This window comes from Calliphora vicina, chromosome 3 (assembly GCF_958450345.1).
Source record: "Calliphora vicina chromosome 3, idCalVici1.1, whole genome shotgun sequence".
Classification (NCBI taxonomy): domain Eukaryota; kingdom Metazoa; phylum Arthropoda; class Insecta; order Diptera; family Calliphoridae; genus Calliphora; species Calliphora vicina.
Window position 1 is genome coordinate 21,533,074 of NC_088782.1, and position 19,896 is coordinate 21,552,969.

The following is a 19,896-nucleotide window of genomic DNA, read 5'->3' on the forward strand; positions in this document are numbered from 1 at the left end:
TTGGTTACCAATTGGCAACTTTAAGCAATAAATTCTTTGTTTTTGTCCGAAAAAAATGTAAACAAAAAAATCAATAATAAATTTTCATACCAAAAAAGCATACACCGCAAACATTACCAATATTAGTTTTTTTTTACAAAGAAAATGAGTAATGAAACCTCTTTCCAACAATCCGAAACAATAAACAATGATGTCACACAAGATGTAACACCAGAAAGTGAATTTAGCATGGACGGATTCAACAGTTATACGGCTGGCGAAGCTTTTATCCAAGGTTTGGCTGGATTAGTTAATCAAAGTGATGTCGAAACAATGATAAGGGCTCAGAAACAAATGTATGTTTATAAAGAACAGTTTAAATTTATTTCCAATATTTAAATGTTTTTGTTTATAGGTTGCAACGTTTTGAAAAAACCAATGAGATGTTGTTGAATTGTAACGCATTATCTCAAAGTCGTCTAAAACAAGCAAACGATGATTTTAAAAGACACTGTAAGGTATTGGCTGATATGAAAAAGGATTTGGATTATATATTTCGAAAAATTCGTTCCATCAAACAAAAGCTAAGCCATCAATATCCCATAGCATATGCTGAGGCCCAGCCCCAGAGAAGTAGTTTGGCCGAGGAGGCGGAAGATGAAACTGAATTGAAAAGAGTTTCTGGAGCTGTTTGTAAAACCAAAGAATCAGCTAAAACCGACGACCCCAATGTACCATCATGTTCAAAAAAAGTTAATGAGGTCGATAAACCTAGCAGTTCTACCACGGTCGAATATGTACAAATGGAAGAAGCTGTCGACAATGGCAAACCAATAGAGAATGAACTAATTAAGAGGGTTTGTTCTATAGAGACTACAAATCCCAACGATTCATCTGATTGTACTTCAGAAGATACTGGTTAGATAAAACATTTATTTGTATAGATAAATTTAGCAATTTAAGTAATATTATATGTATGTACTTAGTAATACCTTTTTAATATAATGTAGACATACAAAAGATTACAAAATAATTTGATATTTATATTGTTTGGGTACTTTTGAGATCAATAAACGGCCGTCATAACTAAGCGAAGCGAATATCCAAGGATCAACATTGCTCCATTCAACACAATATACTGAATCCTCGTGTTGATCAAATGCCTGCAATAAGCCATCCGCTAAAAACTTTCGCTGTACTTCCTCTTTATGATTATTTACTGTTAGCTCTTCAACAGCTTCAGAGCTTACTGAACCAGCACATGTTAACAATACCTTACAATCACTGGAACTACTTAAAACTAGCTGGTCGTGGAATGTATTAAAGCGGACGGACCACACCCAATGGGCATGATCGTTACGAGCAAATACCGGTTCTTTTGGCATGCGACAATCCCATATTTTTATAAAGCCATCGTCACCCCCCGTAACAAAGTGGCATTGTTTATTTGGGTTGCAGTCAATGTCGCGGACCAACTGTCCATGAGCATCGTCAATCGACCACGTTACGTGTTGAGGGTCACGTATATCGTAGGCTCTAATATGCGTATCATGCAGAGCTACAAATTGTTGACCTTGATGGTGGTAGGACCATTTCCCTGTATTAAAAGGATTAATATGTTTCGAAGCAGATCCCGTAGACGTTACTTCTGCAATTTGTCTAGTTTCTGCTTCTCCTCGATCGAATAGAACTATTTTGTTATCCACTACACACGCCAAAGTTTCAATGTGATTAGGATGGAATTCCACCGTTTTTACTTTTTCACCGTGTTTTTCTGTATCTAAAACTTCCATTTTATGCCACGATAAAAATTCGGATTTTACCCCTACCTCTCCGCTATCCTCATCGCTGTACGACAGTAGAGCAGCTTTAGTTTTAAAACTATTTCCATTTTGCTCATTAAAACATGTCGCAACTTCGTACAAATCATGAGGATTTGCATTTAATTTCCATACTTCGCCCATTGTATGTTCAAATATTTTCGATGTAATAGTCGATCTTTCCTCATTGTACTCTACCAAATGTACTTGGTTGGTCGGTTTCAAGGAATTAGTGGCAATAAAATATCTGATTTCATTACTTTCACCCAATTGTGGTGCTAAAGCTCGAGCCTATAATATAAATTGTTGTATTATACATATGTGTGTAGTTCTTTTTACGAAAAATGTAAAAAGTTACTTGTAATTCCAGGCCGTAAATTAAACCATTTGAATCGTCCATTTTATGCGAGAATTATTTTTCCGTTGTACAATTTGTTTTGTTTTACTGTTAATGTATATTTACTAATTAAGCTTATGTTTTTGTTGTGACTAGTTAAAAACTCCGAAAGTCAGCTGTATAAAATTTCAGTTAAACAAAAAAAAAGAATGTTTGTATAGACAGTGTTGCCAATTTCTGTGTAATTACCCAAAAATGGGAAAATTTTTAATTTCTTCTTCGATTGTTATACATTTATGACTATCCTATTTTAATGTAAAAAATATCTGATTTATTGATGAGAAATATTATTCCATCTTAAAAATATTCAGCAAACATCTGTGGTAGAAATTTCAAAGAAAAAATATTTTTTTGTCTTTGATTAACATTTATATAGACAGTGTCGATTTCTGTGTAATTACCCAAAAATGGGAAAATTTTAAATTTCTTCTTCGATTGTTATACATTTATGACTATCCTATTTTAATGTAAAAAATATCTGGTTTATTGATGAGAAATATTATTCCATCTTAAAAATATTCAGCAAACATCTGTGGTAGAAATTTCAAAGAAAAAAATATTTTTTTGCCTTCGATTAACATTTTTATCTTTTTGAATTACTTCTTAATTCCATTATTTTATTTAAGTGCATTATTCATATCAATTTTTAAATTTATCAAAGGTTTATAAACAGATTTTGTATGGAAATTTTGTTTTATAAACCTTTTATAAATTTAAAAATAGATTATGAATAAGGGGGTAAATATTTAGACTTTTAACAAATCTGTTGTCCGATCAAATATTCGATTAATTGTCAAGCAAGATGTCTATAGTTGAAACATCGGTTTTCAGTATCGTTCAGTGTAGTTTTTCGTACTTTAAATACAACCCTTTGTTTTCATATTCGTTTTGATACTTTCCCACCAAATTCTTCTTTGTTTTTCGAAGTCTCCATTTTGTTTATAACGTTAAAAGCTGTCAAAAAGAGAGATTTAAAACGCAAAGCGTATAAGAAAAAGAAAAGTGTAACAATACGAATAGACAACATAGAGAAAACCCAAACGGAATTTACTTGCAAAAAATCTATAAAATTGCACAAAACAGAAAGGTATACAAACAAGAAAAATTCGTTCGCAAATAAAAGCAAAATATCATTCGATCACTTTTATTACAAACGCAATAAATAAATAGAAAAAATAATGGCACAAAATATAAGTCCTGAACATAGTGGACTCTCAGGCGGCTCTCAGGGTGTTAAGCATAATGATGATTCAGTACCTATAAAGGATAATCACGCTGTTAGTAAAAGGTAAGAAATGAAAACACATTTTTTCACAAAAATTTTTAATATGTTTATTTTTAGACTGCAAAAAGAATTAATGAGTCTAATGATGACCACAGAAAAGGGTATATCGGCATTTCCCGACGGTGAAAATATTTTCAAGTGGATTGGCACCATAGCTGGACCTATTAATACAGTTTACGCTACACAAAAATATCGATTGTCATTGGAATTTCCCAACTCGTATCCCTATGCACCTCCTGTAGTAAAATTTTTAACGCCCTGCTTTCATCCCAATGTGGACTTACAAGGTGCCATTTGCTTGGATATATTAAAGGATAAATGGTCGGCTCTATACGATGTTCGCACCATTTTATTGTCTATACAATCTCTGCTGGGCGAGCCCAATAACGACAGTCCCTTAAACGCGCAGGCAGCGATGATGTGGGCCGATCAGACAGAGTACAAAAAATATCTTGATGCATTTTATGAGAAACATCAAGATACATAAGTTCATTGATTTCACACCCCTTCAAAAACTACACCAACCACATGCCATCCTTTTTATTGATTTTAGTAAATGTTTGTGCGTCTATTGGAATTTTTAGTTTTATTACTACTAATCTTAAACCATCTATCGTCTTACATTATTAACAACTGCATCCAATTAAAAATTTACTGATCTTTAGAAGAAAAAAAGTTATTTATTGTAAAAGAGATGATTCCTCATATCACGTAAATTTGATTTTTTTTAAGCTAAATTTAGTTGAATCTCTATTCCATAATTTAAATCAATCTTAATTATATTTAACACAAAAACACTTGTAAAATCTTTATTAGGAAGCCCAAAACAAATGATTATCATAAATTATTGTTTACTTTCATTTTTTTCGATTAAACATAAAACAAAAATTGATTTTCTAAGTATTAATTTCAAATTTTAATCTAAGTACTTTTCAAAATTTTATTGTCATTGAGATTTAAAACTAAAAACATACCAATAAAATATTGTAACATCTTTTAAGTTTATGTTAAAAAAGGATGTCTTTTAGTTCAAAATATATTTTTTTTAAATATTTTAATTTACAGTAATGAAGTTTTAAATACAAAAATGAATGAATATCAAAGAACTATTCGCATTTATTCCCAACCAACTATAAGTAAAACTTACAAAACAAGTATAGTTGGTCAATCCCGAACATAAAATACCCTACACTGAGTAAAAACTTTATTCCTTTAAATTTCCAATATACATATTTCGATAAATAGTACTTGTATCATGAAGTTGTACTATGAAATGTATTTCTTCAGCAGCTGATTTATATTGGGCAGTAATTCGCTATAACATCACTTATTATTAATAAAACCAAAACATCGTCGATTTTGTTGCGTGTGTATTCTTTTTTAAAACGTTTCTCTCAAATGATACTCTTCTTTCAACTCGTACAACGATTCGTACGAAATTTAGTAGCGTGTATACCCAGCATTATATGGGAGCTATGACATCATGGACCGAACGAAATAAAGACTCATGATTTCCATAGATACAAAACTTATTTGTGCTAAATTTTATATGGATTCGTTCATTTTTATGAGATTTATGTTAGTCATTTTCGGAAGTGTGTCTTATATGGAAGCTATGGCTAATTATGGATCGATCACCATGAAATTATTTATTATAACGATTTCTTTCTATATGAAACTTATTTGCGTTAAATTTTAAATGGATTCTTAAATTTTTAAGAAATTTATGTTAGTCATTTTCGAAAGTGGGCCTTTATGGAAGCTATGGCTAATTATGGCCGATCGCCATGAAATTAGGTCGAGTGATTTCTTTCTGTATAACTCGTATTTTTGTTAAATTTTATTTAGATTCCAATATGTTTTTATTTATGCCATGGTGGTTTATTTCTGTATAACTTATTTCTCTTGAATTTTATGTAGAACCAAAATTTTTTAGAAATTTATGCTCATTAAAGTGATTTTCAGAAGTAGGCCTTATATGGGAGCTTTGGTAAATTACGGATTGATCCGCATATTTTTAAATGTGTCTTCTTTTTATATAAAAAAAGTCTATATCGAAATGACATTTGTATAGCGCCAAACTGTTAATACAAAATTTTGTGATGTTTTGGAACATAAATTTAACAGAATATAGGAATATTCTGTTAAATTTATGTTCCACATAAAAATTATATTAGAGTGATATAAAAATAGAAAAATATTTAATATTATTCAATTCTTTATTTACAACTGAGATTTAGCTTTTTCTTTTTCATTTCATTCTTTGAAGGTACATCGTTTTCCTTAACATCATTATTATCAACCACTTCACTCACTTCCTGCTGACAATGTTTTCTAACGAGCTCTTTTGCTTTCTGGTTAAATAGCTCTTTATTGGATTTAAATAAATCAGCAGCATCGCCTTGTAGGGGATCATCAGGATTCGGATTGGCCAATAAAAGTTGTATCGATAACAATATGGACTCCAAAGTTATAGCTGGATTATATGAACCAGTGGGAGGCATACGTAAAAGATCCAAACAAATTTTGCCCGCTTTAAAGTTTTAAGTAAAGATTTTTATTAAAAATACTCTCCTGTATTCAAATTAAACACTTACAATTGTCTATGTTAGGATGATAAACAGGAGTAACAAATTTAAAGGTTGGCGGTCGAAATGGATATTGTTCACCGAAATTTATAGCAAGTTTAAATGTTCCATCTTCGTAAGGTGAACCTTTAGGGCCGGGTATATAGGCTTCTAGAGAAGTATAATCATCAGAATTACCCGGCAAAGTTGTGCAGGTTATGCCTGTAATACAGCAAACATTATAATAATGCTGATTAAATGATGTTATAAACATACCATGTTCCTGATGCGATTTGTTTAGTTGCTGAAGTTCAACTGGTATGCGGATTTTCTTTATTTTTGAATTATTCATAATTTACTTCTTTTAATTATTATACTGGAAAAACAATAATAAAAAATATGCTCATAAATTATCTTATGCATCAGCCTCTTGTGTACATATTTATCTATGATGCCAGATTTGAAACCTATTTAAATTGTCTTATTTTTTAATAAAAATTTATATAAAAATCCACGGAATAAATAAAATGTATTTAATCTGGCAACAGTTTATTTTAATCTATTACAAAAATCTAATTGGAATAGAACATTGAACAGCTGAAGAATATAATGTTAAGGAAATAAACAAAAGCCGATAATAAAAAAATATTAATGTTGTGAAAATATATTGTAAATAAAATACATTCGACTGAGGTAATTTAAATAAAATAAATACATAGATAGATAGCTAAATAAAACCATTATAAGTATTGATTTTTAAATAATTATTTCAATAAGCACATGTATAATTGTATTTGAAACAGGACACCATTCTATAATATATACAACTATACTCGAAGCCAGAAAAACGTACACAGTATAAAATAATTTAAAATGCCTTTATTATCTTATTAAAACTTATACAGCATTTCTTTAGTATACAACGAATCGCAAGGAGGCCGTCCGGTTTTATAAATTTACTGTTTTACGATTATTTGTCTATTGTTTTACATGCACTGTCATCTAATGGTTTATATGCGCATTATACTCACTACTTTAGTGAGTATTACGTGTCTATTAGGTGATAATTTTGTCGAATTAACTCAACACCCTATGTTAAAAGCATTAGCTGATAATGCTACACATGCGGCAATTGGAGCTCTATCGGGAATTGCATTTGCAGTACAATTCTACGAAAGGACAAGTCATTTCTTTGGTTGGTTTTTGATATTCACCTGTTTTGCAGGCTCATCTTTAATAGATGTAGATCATTTTATTGCAGCTAGAAGCTGGAACTTGGAGGTGAGTAGTAGCAAATTTGCATTTTGGTTGTGTAATGGAAAAAATCCATGTTATATATTTTTTATTCAGGATGCAACAAATTTATTGCGTCGCCCTTTTCTACACTGCTCAACGATAATTTTTGGTTTGCTGCTGTTTTACATTTGTACCGCATGTCTCAACTACTTCAAGTGGAGTCTCTTCTTTGGCGTATTGTTGTGTGCCTTCATAACACATCATACTCGTGATGCAATTAGACGTGGCTATTGGTTCTATCCCTGGGGTCATACCGACAAAATTCCCAATCTAGCTTATATACTCATAACAATAGCAACACCATATGCCATTGGCTATATTCATGCATTATGTCGCAGTGCATTTGTACAACAATTTTTAGGACAATATATCAAATTAAATGAAAGTTATCACCATCATAAAGATGTGAGAGGTTATAGATATATGCAGGTTTAATTTCATACATGCATAGTTACGATAATTTTTAATAATATAAAAGCTTTATTAGATTTTTAAACAAACAAAAATTAATCGAAATAAACTATTAACACTTGTGATAGTCAAAGAAAAACACACCACGAAATTATTCTATTGAAATTTAATTAAAACTTGACTCACTATTATCAATATATGTACTCCTTCCTAAAAGTACTAACTCCATATTTTTAAGATTTTATAAAAATTAATTCTTCCATACTCTTATTATTATTATTATCTTTGAACACTATTAGTAAGCTTCAGATTTACATTTATTTTATTTATAATTATTTGTATACTATTGTGATATCACTGAAAGATAGTAATAGTTATCATAGATTTAGTGCTTTTTATCTCTCTTAAGTAGTATGTATACATGAAGTGTATAACACTAAATTTTAAATAAATGCATGGCAAATTATTATGTAAAAAATAGTTGAATTTTAAATGAAAAGTAGTTTTCTTGTTTCCGCTCTATATATATATATATCCTCTATGAACAGTTTTTAAATATTTGGTGATCAAAAATTGATGAATTCAAAAAAATAATTTTTGGTGGAAAAAAATTAAGTAAAACCAAATTTCATGAAAATTAGAGGCAATCGCGGGTTTTGCTTATATGATGACCAAAATTAAATATATCTTACGATAATGGTTGATTATAACCATTATGAAATCATCAAAGTTAATGGTTAAATAAGACCTTTTCGTCATTTTCCTTATAAATGTTACGTCCCTGAAATATATTGTTACGTTTTTACCTTTTAAAAACGGTGGTTTATTTCCTTTAAATAAATCGTATTCTTTTAATTAAAATTCGTAACAACTATTTATTTAAATTTACACAACCATTTAAATAAATAGTCAGTCAGCAATTTATGGGCGATTTTCCCAACTTTAAATAGCAACATAACCAGCACTATACCCGATATACTGATGTGGCAATCATGTTTGTAAGTTATTCTAAGTTTATTTATACAGCTAGCTATATCGACTCTGCTAACTATAACGATACAGAATATAAATAAACAGCCCAATTATGAATAAAAAATTGCCAGGGAGTTTGTTCCCGGGGAGTTTTTCCCATTGAATTTGAATAGGAAAAATGAGAAAAGGGAAAAGGGAAAATACTCCCGGGGAAGTTTTATTCTTAATTGGGCTGATATACTTAATGGAGTCGGAATGACATACTTACAAATTTAACCTTACCAATCATGGTGAATGGTGTACATATAATTTCACGTGATCGGGTTCAACTGATTTTAAATAAAATTCAATGAAATAATTTTTACAAACTTATTTGATTTTTATTCTAAAATTGAAATTTTTTTTTAAATTTTATAAATTATGTTTGCACTTGGTTCTTTTGTAGTTTTGTTTTACAAATTTAAGAGTATTGAAAGTTAAAACAGAGGATTTTTAAAGAAAAGTTTATCTTTAAAAATAAATTAACACAAAATTAAAACGCACACATTTAAAATTAACAGTAAACTATAAAAATAATAGCCTACACAAATTAATATATAATTATTTTGATTTGTTTGTACCAGGTGGATAATTAGCCTTTTTGATGTTTGAAACAAAGCACTGTTGAGGTATTTAGAGAGGACCTAAATCTAATTGAAAATATTGGTTTCGGTGGTAAATTCATCTTGACCATAAAGGAAGTCTTCAGTCGATTCAGCTAATTTTGGTAGATTGAGTTTTTCATCTAGACTTTGAAATTCATCACGATTAAATGTGTTTTCTTCTCCGCTACGTAAACGTTGATAGACTAGAATATTTTTACCAGTTCTTGATTGTACATGCTGTAAAAGAGAGTCAACATTTAACTGTTTCTCCTTAATGAGGGTGGACCATTCATTAAGGATTAATTGGGGATCAACATTATTGTTTACCTCCGCGTTTGCTATCCTATGCAACAGTTTATAGTCCACAAGGAATTCATTGATTTTTTGAGCTAATGGTTCATACAACACTACATGCGAGGGCTTCGCTGTGCGTGGATATGAAGGGATGTGCGAACGCAACCAGTGGACGGGAGATTCATAGAATTGATCGGCCTCGTCCTTGTAATTGCTTTGTTGTTTTAGATTAGGCTCACATGTAAGGAAGCGCATTGTTACATTTTGATGAATATGACTTTAAAGAACAAATTAATTAAATTGGGTATTTGATGAAAATTATAATTGATAATTATTACATACCTATAATAGGGGGTAGAATGGCAAGGCATTAAAAATATTATACTAGCTGGATGCTTTTGTTCATCACGATATTCCTTGGCTATGTCTTGAAGTTTATCCATTACCTCCAATGGACCTTTCTGGTGGACTGTGCTTAAATACCAAGCCGGCAAGGCATTACCAAATAAAATAACGCCAGCTATAAACCACAGTGAAATCCTAAACAGATATTTTAATGTATATTATAAACATTCATTTGCTTTTAACATTGTATTATGTACACACCTTGAAGCTTTGTAACTCCATCTTGTCAAGGTATCAGCCGTAATGTACAAACACAACGGCAGTAAAACACTTACAAACCTAAATTCTTTATGTTCAATTGCACTCAATGCACAAAGTGACAGCAAAATCGTTATGAGTAAATTCTTGCGTACTGGATATACCTCACTATGTCGTACAGTTTCCATGATTCCAAAAATGAATGGCAGAAAATTTATACCCAAAACAGTGGGTAAACCAACAGTAAAATACCAGTACCTGTAAATTTTAAGGCGTTTATTAATAATTTAAATAGTCTAGCAATATTTTCTATAAAAATCTTGTGTATAACAGTATTTTTAATAGAAAATCTCGTGTATAACAGTTAAAAAACACTTGTGTATAACAGTAAAAAAAGATCTTTTGTATAACAGTATTTTTTATAGAAAAACTTATATATAACAGTATTATTTATTGAATAAATTTTTAACTATGTCAAAAACTAGGTCAAAGATGGATTCATCATAATTTAATCTATAATCTTCAAGTCGAAAACTCAACCTTAGTGAGTTACAAAATATATATGTATGCAAATTTTAAAAACCATTACATTTAATACTGAACTTACCAAGGATGGGAACCATAGAAACTGCCAATATTATGGAAAATGTTGTATTTCAAAAATTCGTAAGGTGTTATCAAAAGTTGTCCATGCATCCACGAATCAATTCCAATACAAAGAGCAGCAACAATTAGACTTAAAAATAATAAATTACATATTAAAAATATTTGTTTGTTGTGTTAACTAGACAAATTACTTACCCGATTATTAAAAAACGTTTGAAAATTAATTCAGGCCACGAGAATTTCGATTTACGCAAATGGTAAACAACTAATGGTAACCATATTAAGGCGGCTGTTGGTCTTAAGAAACAACATAATGCGGCGGGCCATAAATATGCAATACCTTCACCATACCAAGGAAAATAACTTAGGGCAATTGTTGTTAATGATGTCTCCAAAGTGTTGGACAAAGTGCGCGAACCGGTATAGAACCAAAACCAGGATACTATTACTAAGAATAGTGCCCATTTCTTTTTACCGCACCACACAAAGAAGCGATAATCTGAGTAAGCAGATAAGGTAGCTTGTAAAATTCGCGGTAACAAGACCAACAACTGGGCTGAATCCAAACTGAATATTTCCAACAGTTTATAAACACCAGCTATAATAAGAGGATACACATAACTGCGTATGCCTTGGACCCATTCCCATGTTAAGTAACCATAACTAGAAATTCAAAATAACAGAATAAGAATGCTTTCCGTATTGTAATAATTTTAAAGGTTATTAAACTACCCAAAGGTTAATTTATGGGCCACTTCTAAACTCTGCCAGTATTCGTCGGGCACATAAAACGTTTTCACCACAAACACTGAAGCCAATCGTACAGCAAATACCAGCAGAAATACCAATAATAAATTCATCTTTCAACTATTTTTCATAGAAAATTTACCGATTATATATATGGCTTATTATTATTATTATTAAGCAAGAAATTAATTTATTTTTACAACACTACGAAATAATAGGACACGGCGTTATTAATTTGTTTTTTACAATAAGAAAACTAGTTTAATTAAAAGTGCGCCACGTTTTTGACAAAAACAAAATAATATTCACTTTTCTCTAAATTGCCTTAAAATAAATTATGTTATGCGTTAATGCTTTGCTCACAAATATGCTAAAAATAAACAAAATATATGTAAAATATTTTTTTTTAATTCTGAACTAAATAAAACAAAAATAAAAAAACTGGCCGGTTTGTTGTTGTACGATTATTTATATGACGTCATCAATAAAATGACGCTTATGTCTCCTACAAACTTGGTAGCACTTTTTAGTTTAAGTTGCCAGAATTTTGTTTTTGAAATCAAAAGAATGTTATTCTGGTAAAATGTCATATATGAATAAATCAAGATCCCAGTAACAGTTTATATTTTCGTATTTTTTTCTGTTAATATTCATATTTTCTGTATTGCGGGTGTTCGGCCGGGCGAAGGCACTTCAAACTTTAGGGTGTATTGAACACCGGCTTCGCAAAAATCACTTTTTCTGTATATGTATCTAAATTTCCTGAAGTACTGTCATATAAATTCAAAAAGGAATTTTTGATTCACAATGTTAATAAACAGTACCATATTATATATCATATAAAAGGTATTTTGAAGCACTATTCAATGATACCCATAATGATCAGATAATTGTCTACCTATATGAGTTATATACTATTATTGACTTTTTTACGTTTTTGTGCTTATAATTATGAGGGCTATCAACCCCAAAAATATTATTAAAATGTAAGTTGTTACGATGATCTTGATTCATGACATAAAATACATATATAAATTGAATATCTGAAGTTGCAATAAATCTAAAAATATGTATTTAATAATAAAATAATATATGGTAACCTTAAATCAGCAATTGTAACCATCTGGTAATATTACTTTGTTTGGATTAATTCAAATAAGAACCGCCTGATAAACAAAATTAACACAGAAAAAAACGAAAATCATGTCTTCTGATAAATGTTTAATTAGTAAAATGTTAAATGAGCTAAGTAAGTTATTTATTGCAATAAACTAAACATTGTATATAACATCTATGTTATTTTTCGTTTTCAGAAACCACACGCTCTTCTATAAAAACACAGACTGTAGCCATTACCGATGTGTTGGATAAGTCTAATAATGTTTTGCTACAAATTGAAGCGTCTAGAAGTCTCAAACCAACATCCAACGACAATAATTCAACGCCTTATACATACAATAAAGAAACTGTGAATGCTTTAACCAGGATTGTGGATAAATTTATGAGTTTGTTAAGTGGCTGTGACCTTTCCACCGAAAATCGCAATTTTGAAGAGTATTTAGAGGCGGCCGGTCAAAGAGCAGAGTTTTTGGGTTGTAACGTAAGAAAGCTGTTGGCCATATGGGATACCATACAACAAATGCGTATGGTCTTGGAACGTCAAGAACTTGAGATCAATAGCGATGATGATGGCGATGTAGAGGATGATTGTTTTTAATAAAAAAAAAATATATGTAACACCATTTTAATATGTAGTAAATAAATTAATTTATATTGAAAGAATTAACAGCTAATAGACAATAAGATAAAATATCAACCAAATTTTCTAACTTCGGTGCAATATTGTTGACTACACCATTTTGTTGTCGAAATACATCTTGGTGGCCTCGTATGAAGTTGAGATCATCCATTCTATTGACCAAATCTTCTAAAATATCCTCCTCTTCCGTGGTAAGAGCTGACTTTCCAACTTTTTCCGTAGGCAGCAATTTTTCCAGCTGTTGGGCAAATAAATTTAGTTGCTTTAACTTGTTAGAATACTCCTTGTCCACATCCTGTTGCATTATTTCTGCATTCAACAGTTTTAGTTGCTTTTGAAATTTAACAAAACTACTTAGGGTTTCAGAGGCTGTAGGCACATCATCGATCTTGTTTAAATTTATCAAGCTCAGAGAATTTTCTTTGTTGTGGTTGCTGGTAGTGGAACTAGTTGAATCATTTAGAGTAGGTGAAGACTTTGATATGGTGGAATTTAAACGTTCACGCATGGGTGGTGGGGCTTTCTTCAGTTTTTGCAAATTGGCCGGATACTCATCGAACTTTTTAAATACTTCTGCAAATAGGTCGATGGTAGGTGCTACTCTCGGTACATTATCATATTTCTCATTGATTGCCTTTTCCTCCAATTCGTAGACTCTGTAAAAATCATTCAGATTCATTACACGCGGTACATGACACACTTCATGTACAACTTTTTCATATTTTTCATCAATACAAGCCGTGATTTTGTTAAAATTGTCTTCCGAATCCATATTTCGTTTATTTTTTAAATTTAGGTTTGTATTTATACAAGCTGCAAGGCACACGGTTGTAAAAAGTAGTAGCAGACACACTTTGCCCTCTCTGGTTCACATCAAACAATTTACGCACAAACGCCATGTATTTCTTATGGGACTGATAGGTTTGAAGACCCCATTTCTCATTTCGAAAAAATCAATATAAAAAATAGTTTTGGTCATGTGAGCTGCTCAGATATGCAAATGAAAAAGTACTAAAAGTACTAACTTTTTATTTCATCACTGAAATCTGTTTGATTCTGTTAAATGCAACTCTTAAAATAGTGGGATATCTTAGGGGAAGACATTTTCGAAGATACAATTGTGAATTAAGACAAATGGCAATTAATGCTGCCAGATTGATTTCATAAATATCAAGACAGATAAAACAAATTATGTTAGCTAGAATTATGTTTCTGCTATACATATATCCATTTCATTTAATTATCAAAAATATATCAATATATGTATATATTTTAAACAAAATAAATTTAAAAGTTTTAGTAAACATATTCTCTTGTATTTGTTTTCAGCGCTATAAAAATTAATCAAGAGTTTCTATATTCATATTCTATACATTTTCCATTGACAAAAAAATATTTTTATTAAAAATTTGCATATCATAAATACATATGCATTTTGAAGTAGAATACAACAAAATATATTTTACAGCTCAATTTTTAATTCGGGCAGATAATTGGTTTACATGGTATTTGGACGTTCGGGAATAAACATGTATTTGCATATAAATCCGCCCCTAATAATAACAAAAATAAGTTCATCTGATTCCATATGTAATGATAAAATACAAATAGATATGAGACCTAATCTAACATAGATTTTAAGGAATTATCTAAGCTAAATTCAGGAATATGGTTGTCTTTAGTTTAAAATTCAAATTTAATTAATAAAATGCTGCAAAACGATTTTTTTCTTAATTACATAAACAATTACAGAGAAATTATCACTTTAATAAACATAACCTGGTTTATGTCTGCAGTTGTAAAATACAACCATGTGTAGTTTTTAAGAGTCTGGCATCTTTTTCGGAATGTCAGCCCATTGTGAATGAAGGGAAATTTTTCGAACATCAGAAAACGGTAAAATAAGAACGAAGGTGAATTCTACATTCGGTAACACTGCCCTGTACATTGAAAACGAAGACGGCCACATTGCCTGCAAAAAATTAGCTGTTTCGTAATCGGTGAGTGCATAAGAAGTGTGTGAAAAAATTTTCTTCATTAAAAATTTCTAGGAAAAAATTAAGAAAAACCTATAAAAACTGAATATTTTTCATTCCTTTTAGGAGCGCGTTCAACTAATTTACTTTCTTTACGGGCATATACAAAAAAATCTATTAAAAATGTTCAACTCTGTACGCTCGGCCCTTAATAGGTCGGACAAGAAAGTTATATCACTACTTGCCCAATCTCAACGTGAGTATGCCAAGGCTGCCGCTAAGGCTGCTGGTGTTGCAAATGGCAAAATTGTGGCCGTTATTGGTGCTGTCGTCGATGTCCAGTTCGAGGATGAATTACCCCCAATTTTGAACGCCTTGGAAGTCGACCAACGCTCACCTCGTTTGGTGTTGGAAGTCGCCCAGCATTTGGGAGAAAACACCGTACGTACCATTGCTATGGACGGTACTGAGGGTTTGGTTCGTGGCCACAAAGTCTTGGACACTGGCTTCCCAATCCGTATTCCCGTTGGTGCCGAAACTTTGGGCCGTATCATGAACGTCATTGGTGAACCCATCGATGAACGTGGTCCCATTGGCACCGACAAGAGAGCCCCCATTCACGCTGAAGCCCCCGAATTCGTGGACATGAGCGTCGAACAAGAAATCTTGGTTACCGGCATTAAGGTCGTAGATTTGCTTGCTCCCTACGCCAAGGGAGGTAAGATCGGTCTCTTCGGTGGTGCTGGTGTCGGCAAAACCGTATTGATTATGGAACTTATCAACAACGTCGCTAAGGCTCATGGTGGTTACTCCGTATTCGCTGGTGTCGGTGAACGTACCCGTGAAGGTAACGATTTGTACAATGAAATGATTGAGTCCGGTGTCATTTCCCTCAAGGACAAGAGCTCCAAGGTAGCCCTTGTTTACGGTCAAATGAACGAACCCCCAGGCGCCCGTGCTCGTGTCGCTTTGACTGGTTTGACCGTTGCTGAATACTTCCGTGATCAAGAAGGTCAAGATGTATTGCTTTTCATTGACAACATTTTCCGTTTCACTCAGGCCGGTTCTGAAGTATCTGCCTTGTTGGGTCGTATCCCCTCCGCTGTAGGTTACCAACCCACTTTGGCCACTGACATGGGTTCTATGCAGGAACGTATTACCACCACCAAGAAGGGCTCCATCACCTCTGTCCAGGCTATTTATGTACCTGCTGACGATTTGACAGATCCTGCCCCAGCCACAACATTCGCTCATTTGGACGCTACCACTGTATTGTCCCGTGCCATCGCTGAATTGGGTATCTACCCCGCTGTCGATCCCCTCGATTCCACCTCTCGTATCATGGACCCCAACATCATCGGTCAAGAGCATTACAACATTGCCCGTGGTGTCCAAAAGATCTTGCAAGATTACAAGTCCCTCCAGGATATCATTGCTATCTTGGGTATGGATGAATTGTCTGAAGAAGATAAATTGACCGTCGCTCGTGCCCGTAAGATCCAACGTTTCTTGTCCCAACCTTTCCAAGTCGCTGAGGTCTTCACTGGTCATGCCGGCAAATTGGTACCTCTCGAAGAAACCATCAAGGGCTTCACCAAGATCTTGGGTGGTGATTACGATCATCTTCCAGAAGTCGCTTTCTACATGGTTGGCCCCATCGAAGAAGTCGTCGAAAAGGCCGAACGTCTCGCTAAGGAAGCTGCCTAAACACCAGACGTTGCATCCACAATAACATCCCCTATATAAAACTATAAGAACAATCGACATCTATTTAAAAATTCTATTATAAGAATGTGTTTTTTCCAAAAAACTAATAACTACCATAATGCACGCACTCACATTATGTGAAAGTCGCGTCATTTAATTATTTGTATTTGTAAATGTTCGTTTCAAACGAGATTTCATAAGTGAAAAAAGTTATATAAAATAAAAATATTCAAACTGAAAGTGAATAAAAATAAAGAAAAAAATCCTTAAAAAAAAGTTACATAAAGGCTGTTTTTCATTTCAATAATTTTCCGGCAACGAAAAGTTTGGTTACATGTGAGATTTTGTGGTGGTGTTGCATAACAGGCATTTGTACTTTTGATGTCGGCAAAATGTGAAAGAGATAGCTAGAGAGTGAGGCGCAGAAGTGAAACTGTGTTTTTGTGTTAACAAGAGGGAGAGGTAGATTCAGTTTTTTCTACATGCATTGTTGTTGTCAATGATGTCTTGTGTATAATAATTTCCAACAAATCATATGATGGAAAAAAATATTTTCCCTATATTTTTCAAAAAGTAAATAGTATTATTGCAAACTTTTTTTTTTAGTAAATTAAAGTGAAAATTTTGAATTTTGCAAACAATTTTATTATAAATTGTTTGATCTAGAAATATTGATTGAGTGATAACAGTAATAATAATCGTATTGTAAAGAGGTTATGAAGTCAAAAAGTAGAAAAACAACAACAACAAAGTAATTATTTGTTACGTATATCATCGACTAATTTTTAATCTTACATGGGGGGTGTCTGAGAAGTGTTGTGCAATATACTATGGTACAAAATTCGTTATAAATAATAGTGGTTGCTTAATAATTTTGGTCAAAAAAACATGACTATGTTCTCAAATACATTATTGTTGTTAGTTTTTTTTTTGCACTAATGTAATGGGGTAATATGTGATGACGCCCAGATAAAATTAGACAATAAATTAGTTTGTAATACATTAACCCACCCCATTGTTTTGTAAATCACTTTAGATTTTAAAACTATTTCTTTACCTTTTCATAAAATTAGTAAATTTTACCTTTATAATTTCTCACAGTTAATTTAAGTGATTTACAGAATAAGGAGATTAAGAATTTTGTTAGTGTAATGTTATAACAACAATGCATGGAGGTATACCCAAATTTTTATAAACAAATGTTTGTACTATTTTCATTTTGTTTATAAACTACGGATCCAAATTCAATAGACGGAAGGAAATGTAGTAGAGGTATTCACAATCTATAGTAATCATAATTTCTCATTAAGACAAAGAGTGACAGGCAAAGCTATTATCTAGGCAAGAACTTTGTTTTGAATAAAATCAGATAGGTAGAATTATGGAATGTTTAACAATCCATGTTCATCGTTTACGAAATATATGTATATAATATTTTGAAAAGTCCTTTTAGTGAAAATTTACAAAACGCTAGAATAAGTAAAAATACACTGTTTGCGTAAACATATTTCGTTGCATAATTCTTTAGTTTTTTCTCCTTTACTGTAGGTATGTACTTTGCAAATTGCATCGAAACATTTCAAAAATATTAAAAACCAAGGATGTTACAACATAGTTTGTCTTTCCTGTAAAATATGTATGTGAAAAGGTACTACATATTGTAAGTCTACGAACGATATTTCGATGTGTTACAACCGGCAAATGATAATTGATTTTATCATACCTCAACCCACCATACAATTTACGAAATTCTCGTATACCTAAAACTGATAAATTAATTTCATGCAAAAAATATGAATTATTTGTATATAAATAATATACATAAGTAGGTATTTATGTACGTTAGTTCCGTCCTGTTATCTATTGCAAAAAAAAGGCGTAACAAGGAAACAGTTTCTGCTAGTTCTTTTATTTCCAAAGAAAAGTGAGTTGAACAAATTTGTGTTTTTCTTAATATATGGGAAGGAACTGGCAGTTTAAGTTGTAATGTAAAAAAAATATATTTCACCAAAAACAGTTATTTACTTTATCGTGTACTGGGTCAGCTCCAAATTAAGTCTTCGTTATCTCATAGCATGAGCTTTTTGTCTGCCAAAGAAAACAATTTAATAATCTCATACATAAGTTTAAGTTTATTGATTTTATTATTTGGCAAACCGAATTACGCTAAAATATATATCAATGAATTTGTTTGTATTTATAAAAACATATTCGTACCTATACATAAATAAGAAATTGGCCAAAAGCCAAAGGGTGTGAGATAAATCTTACAACAAGGGTTTTTCATTTCCCAAACTTCTTTATTTCCCGGGAAGCTGTACATTTTCCCTTCGTCTTATTATTTACAAAATATAATGACGGAAAACCGAAGATGGTGTTTATTCATATTTCATTATACAATGTTCATTATACAATTTCTGCAAAAAACATCCAATTTGCCACATTCTACAGTTTGCGTAAACAAATCCAATTGCCACATTCTGGTGCAATTTATATTATTTTTTCATATACTATTTATTGGCCGATATTTCCTGTTTTATAACCAAAACATGATTAATGTCAAAGTATACCATTTATGTGTTAAATATATCCTTGTGGTATCTTAAGGAAATGTTTTTTGTTAGTAGATGTTCCCAAGTGTACTACGATTCGAATGAAAATATTTTCGAAACACAATGTGTAAATATATATATTTTTTCGAATAGTTAAAATTTAATTAAGTTGGTCTTAAATTAATTTTTGTATAAAAATCTAAAATACACCTTTTTCCCCTTTCCGAACAAACACTGAAAAATTTAGTGGCCCCCGGGTGGTGGATTGCAGAATACCATGT

The 19,896-nt window shown here is 31.6% G+C and overlaps 9 protein-coding genes across 11 annotated transcripts; 5 read left to right on the plus strand and 4 right to left on the minus strand.

The window, feature by feature from the left end:
* Nucleotides 1–109: 109 nt before the first annotated feature.
* LOC135953490 (kxDL motif-containing protein CG10681) lies at nt 110–1,012 on the plus strand. Its single transcript, XM_065503416.1, has 2 exons — nt 110–335; nt 395–1,012. Exons 1-2 carry the CDS (start codon nt 145–147, stop codon nt 900–902), a joined length of 699 nt encoding a protein of 232 aa, XP_065359488.1. The 5' UTR covers nt 110–144; the 3' UTR covers nt 903–1,012.
* LOC135953488 (EARP-interacting protein homolog) lies at nt 893–2,293 on the minus strand. The gene is made up of 2 exons (XM_065503415.1): nt 2,158–2,293; nt 893–2,090 (listed from the first exon to the last, which is right to left on the minus strand). The coding sequence occupies exons 1-2, from the start codon at nt 2,197–2,199 to the stop codon at nt 1,002–1,004; spliced, it is 1,131 nt and encodes a 376-aa protein (XP_065359487.1). The 5' UTR covers nt 2,200–2,293; the 3' UTR covers nt 893–1,001.
* Nucleotides 2,294–3,156: 863 nt separating this feature from the next.
* On the plus strand, nt 3,157–4,587 carry vih (ubiquitin conjugating enzyme vih). The gene is made up of 2 exons (XM_065504743.1): nt 3,157–3,484; nt 3,539–4,587. The coding sequence occupies exons 1-2, from the start codon at nt 3,375–3,377 to the stop codon at nt 3,966–3,968; spliced, it is 540 nt and encodes a 179-aa protein (XP_065360815.1). The 5' UTR covers nt 3,157–3,374; the 3' UTR covers nt 3,969–4,587.
* A 1,094-nt stretch (nt 4,588–5,681) lies between these two features.
* LOC135954479 (uncharacterized) lies at nt 5,682–6,461 on the minus strand. Its single transcript, XM_065504658.1, has 3 exons — nt 6,325–6,461; nt 6,079–6,270; nt 5,682–6,014 (listed from the first exon to the last, which is right to left on the minus strand). The coding sequence occupies exons 1-3, from the start codon at nt 6,398–6,400 to the stop codon at nt 5,701–5,703; spliced, it is 582 nt and encodes a 193-aa protein (XP_065360730.1). The 5' UTR covers nt 6,401–6,461; the 3' UTR covers nt 5,682–5,700.
* A 158-nt stretch (nt 6,462–6,619) lies between these two features.
* Nucleotides 6,620–8,233, plus strand: LOC135953848 (transmembrane protein 267). The gene is made up of 3 exons (XM_065503861.1): nt 6,620–6,741; nt 6,852–7,329; nt 7,399–8,233. The coding sequence occupies exons 2-3, from the start codon at nt 7,039–7,041 to the stop codon at nt 7,777–7,779; spliced, it is 672 nt and encodes a 223-aa protein (XP_065359933.1). The 5' UTR covers nt 6,620–6,741; nt 6,852–7,038; the 3' UTR covers nt 7,780–8,233.
* Nucleotides 8,234–9,082: 849 nt separating this feature from the next.
* PIG-B (phosphatidylinositol glycan anchor biosynthesis class B) lies at nt 9,083–11,790 on the minus strand. 2 transcript variants are annotated; one of them, XM_065504508.1, is made up of 7 exons: nt 11,607–11,790; nt 11,070–11,537; nt 10,876–11,004; nt 10,272–10,526; nt 10,008–10,205; nt 9,699–9,942; nt 9,083–9,608 (listed from the first exon to the last, which is right to left on the minus strand). In XM_065504508.1, the coding sequence occupies exons 1-7, from the start codon at nt 11,732–11,734 to the stop codon at nt 9,417–9,419; spliced, it is 1,614 nt and encodes a 537-aa protein (XP_065360580.1). In that variant the 5' UTR covers nt 11,735–11,790; the 3' UTR covers nt 9,083–9,416. The 2 variants fall into 2 exon arrangements, with proteins under 2 accessions (XP_065360580.1, XP_065360579.1); XM_065504507.1 differs by having other exon boundaries at nt 9,083–9,942; nt 11,607–11,785.
* Nucleotides 11,791–12,747: 957 nt separating this feature from the next.
* On the plus strand, nt 12,748–13,407 carry LOC135953941 (uncharacterized). Its single transcript, XM_065503978.1, has 2 exons — nt 12,748–12,870; nt 12,935–13,407. Exons 1-2 carry the CDS (start codon nt 12,825–12,827, stop codon nt 13,336–13,338), a joined length of 450 nt encoding a protein of 149 aa, XP_065360050.1. The 5' UTR covers nt 12,748–12,824; the 3' UTR covers nt 13,339–13,407.
* msd5 (mitotic spindle density 5) lies at nt 13,364–14,160 on the minus strand. Its single transcript, XM_065503977.1, has one exon. It carries the CDS (start codon nt 14,150–14,152, stop codon nt 13,385–13,387), a length of 768 nt encoding a protein of 255 aa, XP_065360049.1. The 5' UTR covers nt 14,153–14,160; the 3' UTR covers nt 13,364–13,384.
* A 1,063-nt stretch (nt 14,161–15,223) lies between these two features.
* Nucleotides 15,224–17,349, plus strand: ATPsynbeta (ATP synthase, beta subunit). 2 transcript variants are annotated; one of them, XM_065505545.1, is made up of 2 exons: nt 15,224–15,380; nt 15,483–17,349. In XM_065505545.1, exon 2 carries the CDS (start codon nt 15,540–15,542, stop codon nt 17,061–17,063), a length of 1,524 nt encoding a protein of 507 aa, XP_065361617.1. In that variant the 5' UTR covers nt 15,224–15,380; nt 15,483–15,539; the 3' UTR covers nt 17,064–17,349. The 2 variants fall into 2 exon arrangements, with proteins under 2 accessions (XP_065361617.1, XP_065361618.1); XM_065505546.1 differs by having other exon boundaries at nt 15,373–15,395.
* Nucleotides 17,350–19,896: the final 2,547 nt, after the last annotated feature.

Coding starts and splice junctions, on each gene's coding strand:
- PIG-B (XM_065504507.1), bottom strand. CDS start 11,734: ATGAATTTATTATTGGTATTTCTGCTGGTATTTGCTGTACGATTGGCT. Junction 11,538..11,606: donor GCCCATAAATTAACCTTTGG/GTAGTTTAATAA, acceptor TTGAATTTCTAG/TTATGGTTACTTAACATGGG. Junction 10,206..10,271: donor TGGAGTTACAAAGCTTCAAG/GTGTGTACATAA, acceptor ATATCTGTTTAG/GATTTCACTGTGGTTTATAG.
- msd5 (XM_065503977.1), bottom strand. CDS start 14,152: ATGGATTCGGAAGACAATTTTAACAAAATCACGGCTTGTATTGATGAA.
- LOC135953941 (XM_065503978.1), top strand. CDS start 12,825: ATGTCTTCTGATAAATGTTTAATTAGTAAAATGTTAAATGAGCTAA. Junction 12,871..12,934: donor TAAAATGTTAAATGAGCTAA/GTAAGTTATTTA, acceptor TTTCGTTTTCAG/AAACCACACGCTCTTCTATA.
- vih (XM_065504743.1), top strand. CDS start 3,375: ATGGCACAAAATATAAGTCCTGAACATAGTGGACTCTCAGGCGGCTCT. Junction 3,485..3,538: donor AATCACGCTGTTAGTAAAAG/GTAAGAAATGAA, acceptor GTTTATTTTTAG/ACTGCAAAAAGAATTAATGA.
- LOC135953490 (XM_065503416.1), top strand. CDS start 145: ATGAGTAATGAAACCTCTTTCCAACAATCCGAAACAATAAACAATGAT. Junction 336..394: donor ATAAGGGCTCAGAAACAAAT/GTATGTTTATAA, acceptor TTTTGTTTATAG/GTTGCAACGTTTTGAAAAAA.
- LOC135953848 (XM_065503861.1), top strand. CDS start 7,039: ATGCACTGTCATCTAATGGTTTATATGCGCATTATACTCACTACTTTA. Junction 7,330..7,398: donor CTAGAAGCTGGAACTTGGAG/GTGAGTAGTAGC, acceptor TTTTTTATTCAG/GATGCAACAAATTTATTGCG.
- ATPsynbeta (XM_065505545.1), top strand. CDS start 15,540: ATGTTCAACTCTGTACGCTCGGCCCTTAATAGGTCGGACAAGAAAGTT.
- LOC135953488 (XM_065503415.1), bottom strand. CDS start 2,199: ATGGACGATTCAAATGGTTTAATTTACGGCCTGGAATTACAA. Junction 2,091..2,157: donor TTTACGGCCTGGAATTACAA/GTAACTTTTTAC, acceptor TTTATATTATAG/GCTCGAGCTTTAGCACCACA.
- LOC135954479 (XM_065504658.1), bottom strand. CDS start 6,400: ATGAATAATTCAAAAATAAAGAAAATCCGCATACCAGTTGAACTTCAG. Junction 6,271..6,324: donor CAAATCGCATCAGGAACATG/GTATGTTTATAA, acceptor GCTGTATTACAG/GCATAACCTGCACAACTTTG. Junction 6,015..6,078: donor TCATCCTAACATAGACAATT/GTAAGTGTTTAA, acceptor AAAACTTTAAAG/CGGGCAAAATTTGTTTGGAT.